Source organism: Crotalus tigris, unplaced genomic scaffold, assembly GCF_016545835.1.
Source record: "Crotalus tigris isolate CLP2741 ecotype Arizona unplaced genomic scaffold, ASM1654583v1 scf7180000017614.5298720, whole genome shotgun sequence".
Lineage (NCBI taxonomy): Eukaryota > Metazoa > Chordata > Lepidosauria > Squamata > Viperidae > Crotalus > Crotalus tigris.
The window spans coordinates 1,481,320-1,496,379 of NW_024096513.1; the positions used below are offsets into that span (position 1 = coordinate 1,481,320).

Sequence of the window (15,060 nt, forward strand, 5' to 3'; positions counted from 1 at the left end):
GTTGCTGTGGTGATGCTGGCCAAGTGCCTGGAGGCTGTAAAGGAGGAATACTGGCAAATGGAGAGGCTCTGGGGTTTTCTGCCTCCCTGGACCAGACGATCTTTCATTCTGGAGGGGGTGGTACTCCCCCACATTGAATTGGTGAATAATTTAATAGTCTTCCTAGACTCATTGCTTGTGGTCATGGCTGGGGTGGGGAGGCTTTGTACAGATTCATCTGGTGTACCAATTATGCCCTTTCCTGGACCAACACTAGACGAAGTGGCTGCATGTAAGAGCATAATTCTGCCCCTTGGATTACGAGAGAAGAGTTGAATTACGCTAGGAAAAGTGAGAAGATGGTACTTAAAACATGAAGCCAAGGTTGAATGGATGTTAAATGAATATCAAACTAAGAAGAAACATGCAGAGGTGGTTTGGTCATACTGTATGTAGGAAATGGATAAGGGCTTGAACTGCAAAAAATATAGGACAGAAGGTTAATGGTTCAACGAAGCAATAAATCAAAGTCATTTGGACAGAACTGATGAACCTAACAAAAGGGGGAGACATTTAAAGTATAAAACAGCAAATGGATTGGTAGATGCATGGTAGATCCAAAAATAGAAATAGTGGTATAGTAAATAGTACAAATTAGACTTAATGATATTTCCTTTTCTCTCATGCCTTAGCTTTTTTGGTCTATTTCTTACTGTGCTTAACATTACTTACCCATTGCTTAAAATTAACTTCCATTTCTAGAGATTTTTCATGAGTTCAGTCAGAAACTAAACAACACTCCTATAAGTCTGTGTTTTTTCCTACATTTATAACTTTTAATTTCTCTGGTTACACTTCATCCTGTTGTTTGCATCCCATTTCCCTAACTTCTAGAGTTACATGTTGAATTTTATTTCATTCTGCTACAGTAGTAATCATGCAGTTTGTATTCTCAGACTGACAAGCATTCACTCCATCCTAATTTTTAGAAAGAACTGAATGGAGGGGCACCAACTTGATGAGGAACTCTGGATAAACACCCATTGTATGATTTTCAAGTCATTGTGTCATTCCAACCACTTCATTAGCTGGAGTATTTAGCCTAGCTACCATTTCCACAACCTAGAAAGACCATTTTATTTATGCATTTATTTAATCTTCAAGTCAAATGAGGTTTGTTTAGCAACACTGGTTCTTGACAAATTGATGTGGAGTCATCGTTTTGATCCAGAACAATCTCTTTGTGATCTGCTTTGGAATCTTCCTGCCTATCAAAGTCAGGTTGACTCCTCTGGGGTCCCTGGATGTTTTCCTCCTCTTTGGCTGCCCTCCTTCAGATATCTGGCCTGTTCCTCACCTCCAGGATTCTTGTCTTCCATGGACTAGAAGGCTGGATAAGAACCATCTTGTTGCCCTCTCTATAGCCAAACTCCTTGCACTGTTAAAAAAATTAATTTCCTTTTTTTCCCTTCTCAGGTTCCCAGTTAGACAAGTACAAAGTCTTGACCTTAAGGGAAAATTTGTTAGGGATTCTCCATTGAATTTCATTGGCAAACATCTGTTTGCTGTCCTTAAGCAAACAGTTGCTGTCCAACTCAGGGAGCTGATTAGAAGTACATGCAACTTATGCCGATAACTGAGACCAAAGTTCTATTTTGAGACAGTTGTTAAATTAATTTTGCCCCATTTTACAACCTTTCTTGCCACAGTTGTTAAATGAACCACTACGGTTGTTAAGTTAAAAACCCGGTTGTTAAGTGAATCAGCTTTCCCCATTAATTTTGCTTGTCAGAAGGTCGCAAAAGATGATTACATGATCCTGGGATGTTGCAATCGTCATAAATATGAGTCAGTTGCCAAGCGTCCCAATTTTGATCATGTGACCATGGGAATGCTGCCACAGTTGTAATTGTGAAATATGGTCATAAGTCACTTTTTCCAGTTGTAACTTCAAACAGTCATTAAACAAACTGTTGTAACTGTTACGAAAGAGAAAAAAAATAAGCCAACTGCATATAGAACATGTGCCATATATTGACCACAGTGATTTTCTCCACAGATTGATCCTCAGCCTGGTCCTCCAGGTGTTGCAACAATCAAAGTCATGGAGCCTTGCTGCTGCTCTTCTCTTTCTTTCCACCTTTTCCAGTATTCTGGGCTTCTCCAGAGTGCTGGGTCTCTGTATAATAAACACTTAGGACGCATATTTGGTCTTGCTGACTAGTCGCCAAGAAGCAAAAAAAGTAATCGAGGGTTGGATGGCCTGAAAGACTTTAGCAAGTCTATTTATTCGATTTTTACCCTGCCTTTATTACTTTGTAAGCAACTCAGGATTGTGAGTATACTCCTTCTTCCTATTTCTCTCACAACCACAACCCTGTGAAGTGGGTTGGGCTGAGAGGGAGGGACTGGCCCAATGTCACCCAGTCTAAAGCAAGACTAGGCCAGCTCCTTAACCACTAGACCAAACTGGATGTGTTTTGTGCTGAAAGAGGTCTACTGTACATTTCCATATTGCTGTTTGCAGGACTGTCCAAAAAACAAGAACATAAGACTGGGAGCACCTGAAAGCCATAAGACATAGGCCCTGAAAAATATCAGCAGTGAGTTTCAAAAGTCACATTTCAGGGAGCTGCTTCTTGAACCTCTGAAGGATTATCTAAGCAGGAAAGCAACCACCTTTTGCTATCTTTTTCTGCCCACCCATGGACCATCTGAAATCTGCATGCATTTAAATATAAATGAATCTGTCAGAACCGTTGTTGGAAGGGGTGATTTCTTTATTCTCTGTTCCTGCGGGTTCTGCCATACTGGGGGGTGGGAGGTGAAGCTATGGGCACTACAATGTATGCTCTCCGCTTTCCTCTATCTGTTTGCTCTTTGATCTATCTCCCTTGATGCCAGCCTGGGGTGAGAATGGAATGTGCTTCTGGCCATCGGCCTTATCTCTAGCTGCTGAAGAAGAGGTGGCAGGACCTAACAACCTAGCAGCCTTGGGAACGGGCATCTTATCAATCCCGTTCCCACAGCGGATTCACACCTGGGGATTGGCTCACCTGAACTGACAGGATGGACTATTGGGGTGGGGATGCTAGTTACTCTTTTAACCAATTGATTTGCGCAGGAAACTGTCAGATCCTGCCTTCTGTGCCTGCTGTCAACTTCTCCTAATAAAACTTCCTTTTGGGATGAAACTGTTCCAGGAGTTCTGCTTTCTTGGGAAGGGGGATTGAGCCAGGTCCTTACAGAATCTCAGCCCTTTAACTTTTTAAGGAAGGGGCTACTATTGCCCCTTCCAAGCTGAAGACTGGACGTCTAGTGTGCTCTTTTCTAGCTTGCTGTAATTACTTCACCTGGCTGATGCTGTGTCTGTCCAAGTGTTTGTGATCATGCACAAGTTCTAAAGCAAAGAAACTTCCCAACCACACACCCCTCCCCAAGCCTGTCTTTAAGAGAAAAGGGGAGCTCTGGCCCCAACCAGCAACTATTTCCTGTTGCTCTGAAACCTTAATGCAAACCAGACCCCAACTCCCAGCCTCAGTCTGCAATCTCCCTTTGCAGTCAAGAGGAAGCGGACACAGGAGGACGGCTTCTTGGCTCTTCCAGAGGCCCTGGATCCTTCTCCTCCTAGTAGTACCCAGGTAAGCAGTGCAGGAGTGGGCTCCCTTTCCTTCTCTTTCCTTTCAATATATTACCTTCTATCTTCTCTCCCCCTCTCCTCCCCTCCCCTCCCCTCCCTGAAAGCAGGAATGTCTTTCTATGTTTGGCCACTCCTGGGATGATTTGGTGTCCCCCTTCCCCTCCTGTCCCAGCTTTATAGGAATTTCCAGTTCCAGGATCTCTAATGCAGGTGTGTCAATCCGCAGCTCACAGGCTGCTTGCAGCACTGGACAGTTAGTATCACAGTCCCACAAGACAATACAAAATATTTAAAAAATAAAGGAAGGTTATTTACGTACATTAACAACATAATGTATTTTAGAGGCAGCTGAAGACAATTCCTCTTCACTCAGTGTGGTTCAGGCAAGCCAAAGACTGGACCAACCCACTCCAATGGCTGCTTGGAAGAGAGCTTAGCCTCCGCTTCCCTTCTGCCCAAGGTCTCCGCTGGGAGGCAACTTCCTGGCCACACGTGGCATTAGGCAGGCAGGGCTGGGCCATTTTTGGGCCTTTTGAACAGGGCAGGGAGTATGGCTGAGCTACGGCTTCCCCAAACCAGAGTAAACATTTCACGTTCCCACGCCTGAAGGCCTCCCGTGGCCTGGGCCTGCCCAAATCTCAGGGAAGCTGCTTTCCCTTCCATTGGTGCCAAATCCGCTTGTGTTCTCGTGAGTGCTTCCCCTTTGGGAGCCTGGGGCAGCTGAAGGGCGAAGATGCCCGGGAGGCCAGCGGCGCCTGCCTTCCCACCTCTGCCTTGGAGGGAATCATTAACCAGGGCAGCTGGGGGGGGGGGCAGGAAGCCGCAGCTGCCCTGGGAGGCCCGAGCTCTCCCTTTGGCCTGGTTCAGCTTCCCCAGCCGGCTTCCCCCTCTTCTACCACCCCCCCCGCCCATCAGGAGAGAGGCAGCGTTCCCCGCGCCAGTGCCGGAAAAGGCCGGAGCCGCCGCTGACCTCCGCGGCTGCCGTCCTGCATTTCTGGCATTTCGGCCACGGCCAGGAGCCTTCTGGCTGCCTCCGCCGGCGCAGGGCGGCTGTTTCGCGGGAGGGGCTGGGGATGAAGACGGGGCGGGCTCTGCGCCCAACCGAGGCCACCTTTCCCGATCCGAAGCCGCTCCCCAGACGGCGCCCACGAGTCTTGCCCAGCCCGCGCGGGAGGGGAAGGGGCGGCAGGCCGGAGCGGGCTCGTTTCGCTCTCGGCGGGCAGGACGCCGCTTCCCTGGCCCGCTAGCAACCGCCCCGGAGGCCGTCCCAGCGGAAGGGCGGGCTCCCGTCCCGCTCATTCCGCTGACAGAGGGCTCCGGGGCGGTGCCGAGAGCGTCCCTTCTGCCGGCCGCCCCGCCTGTCCCGCTCGCTTCGGCTGCGCAGAAGGGAGCGCCCCTTTCCACTCGCGCCGGACGGTCGGCCGGCTCGGCTCAGTCCCGGCCGGATCCTCCCGCGGGCCGCGCTTGGCTCTGCCGCGATGAGAAGCCGGGAGGCGCAGCCTTGAAGGCGACAGGTAAGCCGCTGCTGACCGCTACCGCGGCTGCACCGAAGCAGGAGGCGCCTCGGAGGAGCCGCCGCCGCCGCCGCTTCACCGCCTCTGCTCCCCCGGGGCGGGCACGGCGAGAGGGGCTCCCTCGACGACCGCCGGACGAGCTCGCTCTTCAGATCGTCCCGGCAGCTGCCCGAGGCTTCGCCGCCGGGCCGCGCCGGGTCCCGGGTGGTCACAATCCGGCGGGAGAGGCAGGCCGCCGAGCCCAGCTGAGGACAAGGCTGGCGACTCCTGGCCGGCACTCTGCTTAAGTTCAGAGGCCGCCTCGCGCCTTCGTTTCGCAGGGCACGGCGGAACCTTCTCCGCCCTCCCCCTCGGCCCCTAGACGGAGCCCCTTCAGCCGGAGCCACGTCTCTCTGGAGGAACGAGTCCCGGGCGGCGCCCCGGCCTCCCTTTCCCCGAGCCAGGGACGGGGGCGCTTGCGGGGCCGCGCTCGCGCAGACTGTCCGAGGAGCGCAAGGAGGGGGCGTCACCCGGCGGGCTACCAGCCCCCGCCGCCCGAGCCCCCCTGCCCGGCCGCGGTTGCCCCGGGAAGGGGCCGCGGGGTGGGGCGGAGCTCCGTGCCGCGCGCTCCCTCCTTCGCCGCGTCGAGGCGAGCGTCTTTTCTCGCGGGGGGGGGGCACTTCCAAAAGTTGTAGCGTCTCCAGTTCTGACTCTCCGAGGTTTGCTGTCCCGACGGTTTCTTCCGCCCGCATTCCTGCTTTTCCTGCCCGTCTGCTGTTTGGCGGGAGACGGTGAGATTGCTGGGCTTCCCCGCGCCCTGGAAAGAAGCAGCCCGGGACCCCTTTAAAGCTGTTTCCTTCCTTTTCTTGTGGAGAGACTTTCTACTCGATGTTCTTTGCAACTCCAAGGATGTTTCAAAAGCAAATTACTAGATGGAACACAACCAAAGCTGACCATCCACCCAAAGAATCAAAACTGCCAATCCATAATTGGTCGATCTTTGTGCACAGTGCGCACCTTGGGTGTTCATGAGAGGAAGCCCCCGATGCATCTTCTCTGCCCACTTACCTTCTGGCACTCTCCGGCAAGGAGAGGCAGGAGCTGAGCGCTTCCATGAGTGCAATGGGTTCTCCCCAAAGGGAAGGAGCCTCTGTTCGTTCAGCGGTCCTTGGATACTCCTTTGGTGCCAGTCACCAGGCAGGGAAATCCTCTGACCTTTGACATCTGAACAATGCTGCATAATGAAAACCAGGAGGACCTTCCCCTCACAAGAACTATCCTGCTGGTTCCAAAGCAGTGAAGAAGTCAACATAAGAAATGGAGTCGCTGCAGTCAGTTGTCCTTCCTAGAGTGACCCTTGAGCCCAGTCCCAGCTCTCCGTAGGAGCCCCAACTCGAGCTTCCCATCTCTACACAACCAGGAAAGGGGAGCTCATTCTTTACACTCAAACTACACTTCAGTTGATGTGGGGCTTCCTGTACTGTAATTTTTATTATTTTTGTTGTGCCCTTTGAAAAATTGAGGACAACCTTTGTGCTTCTGTGTTGCAGCATTTTCAGCTGTTTTATTTTATTCTATTCTATTCTGTTCTACTCTACTCTATACTCCATTCTATTCTATTATTATTATTATTGTTGTTGTTGTTGTTGTTGTTTACATATCTAATCGTGACAGAGGTAGTTTGAAACCTTCCTGATCACATGTAGCATAGATCAAGGGATCTTCTGAGATACAGTCCATGTTGTAGAAGTCCATCCTCCCCAAACTGAACTTATAGCATTTTCTCTTTCTTGTCCTCTTCTCTGGAATGGAAAGATGGAGAAAATATTTTGAAGCCCATGATGCAGCTGTCCTTGCAGCACAATTTGTCCCCACCAAGGAGCAGGAAGGGGAATACTTACCAGTGGAAGTGAGAAAACCTGAAAGTTGTTCAGTAGGCATCCTTGCCATGTAGCCTAGCGCCTGCCCTGGGCTGGAGCAGAAACAGGAGCCTCGAAGCCCAGTCAGTTGTTCTGCCCCTGAGGGGCAGCCATTCCTGGACAGTAACGGGAAGCATCAGGAGTGGTGAGATATAAAAGAAAAGGAAAAGCCTCAGTTTTTGCTCATCTCCACAACCTGGGCCAGACCCACAAAAGAGCGCCTGGATCAGCTTTGAGAATGGGAGGTGCCATTTCGGATTCTTTTTCAGCCGGGAAGCTCCAAGAGGTTTCCTTCCTCCCTTGCCTGCTCCATTCTGCAGCTCAGAAAACATTTTAAGGGCCAAAGAGAGCTAAAGCAGAGGGCAAGGAAAAGAAACCATTTCCTGTCCTGTTTGGCTGCTAGCTTCGATTTACTCACAGGATTTGGCAGCCTCCCATGATGGGCGGGGAGGGAGGAGCCAGGCTGTGCTTGCTGGTTAAAAGGACTCTGTTTTGTTGCCATCCTGGCTTCAAAGCTCCTTTTATTTAACTTGCTTCATTCTAAGTGCTATGGAAAAGGTAGTTGTGTGTCTCTTACTGGTTTGACTTCTTGAAAGTAGGCAGGCAACTTTTTCCTGCACTGCACTATGGTTGGGATCCAGCCCATCCTGCCCCCGTATTTCCACCACTGAGACAGGCAGATGTGACGTCACCTGAGTGAAGCATTCAACTTCTCTTCTGCTGTGAGATGCCAGAGCAGGGGTGGGCAATGATGGCCCCTGTGGATTTTAGCTCCCAGAATTCCTGAGCCAGTATGGTTGTAAAGGAGCCATAGCTGCCCAGAGGATCCATTCAGCCTTGCAAAAGCATAATATCCCTATTGTGACACTGCCTACTCAACTCCAATCTACTTTCAGCAATGGAGACTCCTGGATGACTGAGTCACTCACCCTTCCTCAGCCCAGCCCACTTCACAGCTCTTGCATTTGGGGATCAAATGAAAGACAATCAGTCTGTAAGCTCCCTTGAGCAACTGAAGGAAATGTAAGGAGCATATTATGTTTTAATTTTTAATTAATAAATAGTCAAAACAAACCAGCTAGCCAGTTGAAGGGCAATGCAAAGTCCAGGATGATGCAAACCTTCCTCACTACTGAAACTATCCTCCCCTCTCCAGGTACCACAAAGGCATCTGCCATGGAAGCTGACGGTGAAGGGGAAATGGAACTCCTGAGCAGCAGCATTGCAGCCTATGCACATATCCGAGGTAAGTGGGCAAATGGGGCTTGGTTGAAATATGTGTCTGCCACCACACCACACTGTGTTTGAGAGCACTTGATGGGTGCACAACATGCTTGGTCTTGCTGGGCAGGATCTCTTGGAAGTGACTGAGTCCAACTATCTGGGAAATATTTGAGCCGGTTGATCAGCTACATGGACTCATGCCTCGGGATCCTAGGAGGTAGCATGTATTAGGTTGAGTGGTGGTTAAATGCCTCTTTGCAAGACGCATAGAATCAAGATCACACAAAGTATTAGTATCACTTTATAAAACCCTAGTTAGACCACACCTGGAATACTGCAACCAATTTTGGTCAAAAAAGATGTTGAGACTTTGGAAAAAGTTCAGAGAACAGCAACCAAGATGATCCAAGGCCTGGGGATTAAAATATATGAAGAACAGCTGCAGGACTTGGATTTGGCTAGTCTAAAGAAAAGAAGAAACAGGGATGACATGATAGCAGTTATTCCAGTATTTGAGGGGCTGCCACCAAGAATAGGGGATCACGTTATTCACCAAAGCACCTGAGGGAAAGATGAGAAACAAGGGTTGGAAACTGATCAAAGAGAGAAGCAACCTAGTATTAAGAAGAAACTTCCTAAGAGTGAGGACAATTAACCAATGGAACAGCTTGCCTTCAGAAATCGTGGGCACTTCATCACTGGAGATTTTTAAGGCTAGACAGTCACTTGTCTGAGATGGTATAGGTTCTCCTGCTTTTTTTTTTTTGTAAAAAATTTTATTTTCAACTTTATAATACATAACAATCTTACAAATACTTCAGATAAAAATTAAAACAAATTGATACACACCACATTCGGTCTTGCCTGCCCATTTCCCCCCAAACCGCATCCCACCTCAAACCAACTTACTTCTTTCCCTCTTTTTCTTCACTCACCCCCTCTCCTCCTTCACCTCAACCTTTCTACTTACTTCTCACCTTCTTCTTCTCCCTCTTGATGCGGTCCAGGGGAAATGCCCGAGCAGTTCCTCTCTCAAAATTAAAACATTAATATTATATACAATAAAACTATTTCTACTTCATCTGAACTACTTAAACTTCAACCCATCCACCCCCCTCCCCCCACTCCCCCACCCCGACTTCCCAGAGCAAAATACAGGATTATGCAAACATATTAAACATAATCTATTTAAGTTTACTAATTATACAATGAACAAAATCATAAAAACCCTTAACTCTCTTCAAACTTTAACATCATAAGTTTATAAACAAAATCATTACTCATAGAATAAGTGAAACTTTGTAGTTCCATATTTCTTCTGAACATATTCTATCCATCTTCTCCATACGTTAAAATATCTCTCTTGTGAATGGTCCTTTAAATAAGCAGAAATTTTAGCCATTTCTGCTAAATTAGAAACCTTAAATACCCATTCTTCTAAAGAAGGCAGAGTATCCTTCTTCCAATATTGACCCACCAGTAATCTTACTGCTGTTATTAAATTCAACATTAAAATAGTTTCTTTAACATTAAAGTCCACGAAAATTCTCAAAAGAAACAGTTGGGAAGTAAACTTAATCTTCCTTTTAAAAATCTTTTGAATGTTCCACCAAATCATAATCCAGAAGGCTTTAATAACTTTACAAGTCCACCAAACATGAAAATAGGTTGCATCCAAGCAACCACATCTCCAACATTTAGGTTGCAGGTTCGGGTACATACAAGACAGCTTTTTAGGATCCAGATGCCATCTATAAAACATTTTGTAAAAATTTTCCCTCAAATTCTGGGCTAGGTTCTCCTGCTTGAGCAGGGGGCTGGACTAGAAGACTTCCAAGGTCCCTTCCAGATTCTATTCTATTCTATTCTATTCTATTCTATTCTATTCTATTCTATTCTATTCTATTCTATTCTTATTAACAATTTCTCCCCATCCAGACCTTTACTGCCTCCAGATTTTCAATTAGCACTGCAACAGCATTGCCTGCCTGGAGAGAAGTGGATGTATGCCATTGGATGACCTCCCTAGCGGTTTAGATATTAAAGAGGAGAGCTGGAAAACTCAAGCCCTGAGGCATCCTATGTTGCAAGGGTCTGTCACTCAACCTCTCCTCCTCCACCAACTCTGAATAGACCTGGCTATGCAGGAAAGAGGAGAATCACTGCAAAACTGTGCTTCCCATCTCAAACCCCCAGTGCCAGTCCAGAAAGATATTATTGTTCATTATATCAAAACCTGCTGAGAGGTTCAGGAGGGCCGGAATAGTGGCACTGAGCTTGTCTTCTGGAGTGTTGGCTATTCCTGCCAGTTTAGTGTCATCTGCAATTGGCGACTAAATTGTGCCTCTGGGTCTTTCACCCCCTCCCCCAGCTCGCATGATGTATCATTTTTTACTCTGGATGGGGTGGCACTCCCCTGGACCGAGTTAGGAGGTCCTCCTAGAATTACGACTCCTGCTCAAGGAGCAGGTGGCAGCCTTGCCCAGGTGGGCTTTACCCAGAGGGCTCAACGGTCGCTCCCTGCTTGGATTACTGCAATGCACTTTATATAGGACTCCCTCTGAAGACCATCCAAAAATTACAAGTTGGGAGTTGTGGACATACTACACAAGTTACTCTCTTGAAATCCATCTCCCCCAGTCTCTGCAGAGATATTGCCTACAGAAATCAGTTGCTTGTTTCTCTTTCACACAAAGAAAAGAATTTGGAGAGAAAATTATCACTTTGCTATCAATGTGTAGAAGAGCAGCTTACTCTCTTGCAGTTCCTCTCCTATCTCTCTGCTCCATAAGGGAAAAAAAAAAAACACAAGCACAGGTCAACACATACTGACTAAAATGGCAATCACATGACAGGGACTCTGCAAAGATCATAAATGGGCAGTAAAGTTATTTTTTTTTTCAGCATTGTCACTTTGGCCAGTAAATGAATGGTCAGTAAGTGAGGACTATTTGTATTGTCTTTCAGAAGACCTGGAAAGCTGTAGGGGCTACAGCTGCTTCAAGTGCAAAAATTATTGTGCCTGTTGCTTTGCTTTTCTGATTTTTAAAATGAACTTACCTCTTATTGTTTTAAGCATTGGTGGTTTTATTTGTTGTCTTATTGTTCTCCAGGAGGGAGAAATGGTGGAGATAGTCAGATTCAATCCCTTTAGTCTATTCCCTCCTGCAATCTGAAGAGCAGCATAGAAAAAGTAAATGACATCCTCCAAGGAGGAGATGTGCCACTAGAGATTAGATAGGAGAAGCTTCCTGTATCTGTGCCACAGAATGTTTGATTAACTCCTGTGGTGCCCGAGCAGCCCATTCCTGGAGAGAACAAACTGGGAAGGATTTGCCCACTGAGGCCCCCCCCCCATCTCCTCCTCTTTCTCCTAAGCCACCATTTCTGACCTGCTCCTCTTTGTCTTGACTAGATAACCTGGAGAGTGTGGGCCTCTACTTCGTGCTGGGTGTCTGCTTTGGTCTGGTGCTGACGCTCTGCCTGCTGGTCATTCACATCTCATGGCACCCTCAAGCCATCCCCCCCAAGCACCAAAAGAGCCTGCAGGACTTGAGTGAGGACGAGGAGGAGGAGGAAGAAGAGGAGGAGGAGGAGGAGGAGGAGGAGGAGGAGGAAGAAGATACAAGCAACCATGCACTTTCTGTCCCCACCTTAGCCATGACAGAGCTGCCCCTGGTATCCCCCAGCACCCCTGATGAAACCCTCACAATCAGTGTCTTTGCTTCGGCTGAGGAACTGGAACGTGCCCAGCGTCTGGAGGAGCGTGAGAGGGTCCTCAGAGAAATTTGGCGTAATGGGCAACCAGACATTCTAGGAACCGGGACTGGGACCATCGGGAGAGTCCACTACTATTGATCGACCTCTTCTTTCATGCCTAAGCTGAGTAGGCACTCCTTGAGGCACTGCAGCAATCACAGACCTTGAACTAAGAGGGATAATGGCGGATGGGAAGGGAGAGGTCTTCCCCAGTGTATGTGATTGACTGTGAGCATCACACACAGCCAGTGGGAGCCTCAAGGATCAATTGGGCAGGACTGTGACAGGGACACTAAGAGGACCACGCCTAGGTACCAACTTCTCTGACCTTGTGGGGGTGGGGAGGGAGTCTGTTATGGGTTCTGAAAAGTTCTTACAGCATCCCCTAATGGATCTGGAAGGGAGGAGGCTTCAGGGACTTTGGGCCTGCTCTGTGGAAGGATACAAGACCTTCAGGGTTAAAACCTCCAACAGCTGAAGAAACTGCGCTCAGTATGAACAGCCCATCCCAATCTTAGCTGACCTGCTTGTCCTGGGCTGGCGCTGTGCCCAGGCATGTGCTCTGCACCCACTCTTTCTTTCCCCAGTTGGTGGGCAGGCTCTTCTCCCAACTTGCCAAGCCATGGGAAATTCCCCCCCCCCCCACACACAATTCCTTATCTGAAGTACTGTATCTTAGGCTACTCTCCTACAACATGGTGACTCTCCTGGAATTTGCTGTGAAATTTCTTGTTTTCTAAAAAGGGGTTCAGCACTGGGGGATAGGGGAGTCTGATGAGTCCACCAGTGGCCTCTCATGGACTGAAGCTGGGGCCGGCAGAGAAGGGCTGCAGAGAGTCCTGTGCCTAGTGCCCAGGTGCTTTGTTCTGTTAGTTCCTCACTGAATGCAGCGGTTAACTGGTAGCAGATACTCAATTTAGTGTGTAAAACTGCCTTATCTTTTATAAAACAGTATTATTCCAGTGCAGTTCTTCTTGTGGTGCTCAATGCTTGCTCCCTTAGTCTGATTGTGGGTGTCATTCCTTAAAAATGCCCCAGTGCCTGGAGGGAGGGAGGGGGGAATCACCAGTTTGTATCACTTGGACATTCCTTCCAAGGGTGTTTTTATAGTACAACCTCATTTGAATCAAATGCCAGACCAGCCTCCCCCCCACCCCCACCCCACGGAGGAAGCTGATATTTTCCTGAGAAGTTTTGGTTCTTCTCGGCCCAAGCTCCAGGCTCTCACTGGGGGTGTGGGGGTGGGGGGGATGCATGGACCACCTCTTACAGGGCTTTCTGGTTCGGGTGAGAGAAGCGAGCTGTTCCCACACTTGGTTTTCCCCTCTCATAACCTTCCAGAGATTCCCTGGTCTTCAGCTTGGAGATGAAGGGGGGGCAGAAGTTGCTCCTCCTTCCCTGCTTTTCCAGCAGGGAATAGAAGCCTTTGTCCTATAGCTACAGAGGATTGTGATTGGACCAGGGATGTGTGTGTGTGTGTGCGAGTGCACGCAAACTCCCTTGCATATATGCAGTTCATGCAAGCAAGTAGCTGTAAAAAAAATTCTGAAATTAATTTTGGAATTAGGGAAAGCAGTTAATTTTGTCATCTGAGACATGGCAGATCCTGGCCTCTGGAGAACTGAAGCCCTGTTGCTTGGGGGAAAGGGTTTGCGATGGGGGGTGGTGGTGAAGTGTCATTGCTCCTAGGATAAAGAAACTCCATGCATTCCCTTTCCTCCTGCTGCCCCCCTCCCCCCACCGAGAGGAGCGGTAAAAATAGCCTTTCCGCTCAGTCCTGTTGTAACTTGAACCAGATGTTTGCCAGATGTTTTCCTGCAACACAGTTTCCTGCAAAAACAGTTCAGGAGACTGTTTGGAGTGCTGGACAAATCTCTTTGAGGGGGGCAGGAAGGCAGCCCAGTCTTTCCCTACCTATAAAGTTTCAGTTTTGCCATCTGTATTTTAAACTATAGGAAGACAACCCCCCACCCCCACCCCGAGAACAACAAAATTGGGAGAATATTAAAAGGCAGAAACTTCTCCCTCTCCCCCAGCCAGAAATTTAGCAGGCCAAGTCTGTAGAAATGCAGATTTGATAATCCCATTCAGAAAGACTGAGGCCCCCATTCATGAACAAATACTATCTGCAGAAACCCATTCAAGACAGGATCTTTCAAAAACCCTTGGAGCAAGAGTTGATAGGTAACAATAGTAGAGTGATAGAGTTAGAACCAGCAACTCCTCACCCAACAATCCAACACAGGACATCAGGCTATCAGCCACAGCCCCAGGGAAGCAGGACATGACCTTTAGGACGTAACTGGATTAACCCACCACCATCAGAATACCAAAAGGGCACACTGAACCTCAGGTTAAAGCTCATGCCACAAGAACAGGAACAACTCCAAACACAAAAGCCCAAGAAGGTCAGCTGCCCCAGAGCCACATTTCTGTCTGGTTCTGCAACTCAATATTAAGAACTTTCTTTCTAAACAGCCTCCATTTTGTTTATTCCCAGTTTGGATTGGACCCTGATGAAGATTTTTCTTTCAACAATAATTAATGCACAGCCAACTCAGAATGATTTGTGTTTCATTTCAGGGAAACAAACTGCTTGTCTCCAATCTGTGGAGAACAGAACCCTCCCTTGCAATCCCACATTCTTTTCCAGGTACCTTGATGTAAAGCACTCCTTCTAGACTTTTCCTTCGGTTGCTTGGATTTAACCAACTTAGGATCATGGCTGGGTGATTCCTACAAAATGATAAAACAATGGTGTGAGGGATGAAGGCTTAAATGGGGTTCCTCTGAGGCATTGGCTGTTTTGGTTGAGCTGGGATTTGAAAGAAGACCACAAGGCTGAAGGCCCATAATCAGAAAATACAAGACTTGCAAGAGGATTTGGTGATCGTCTACTCTAGTCCAACCCCTGCCCATTGCAGGATTCCAGTACTGAAGTATCCCTGACAATGTCATCTAGTTTCATGTTTCCTACCAAATGCAGGACTTTCATCTGTTAAAATTGATCTTGAAGATTGTGGCCTGATTCTCCTCTTATAAATGT

At 48.1% G+C, this 15,060-nt stretch overlaps 1 protein-coding gene across 1 annotated transcript; it reads left to right on the top strand.

The window, feature by feature from the left end:
* Positions 1–3,925: 3,925 nt before the first annotated feature.
* On the top strand, positions 3,926–12,973 carry EVA1B (eva-1 homolog B). The gene is made up of 3 exons (XM_039327506.1): positions 3,926–5,133; positions 8,188–8,277; positions 11,671–12,973. The coding sequence occupies exons 1-3, from the start codon at positions 4,353–4,355 to the stop codon at positions 12,111–12,113; spliced, it is 1,314 nt and encodes a 437-aa protein (XP_039183440.1). The 5' UTR covers positions 3,926–4,352; the 3' UTR covers positions 12,114–12,973.
* The last annotated feature ends 2,087 nt before the right edge of the window (positions 12,974–15,060 follow it).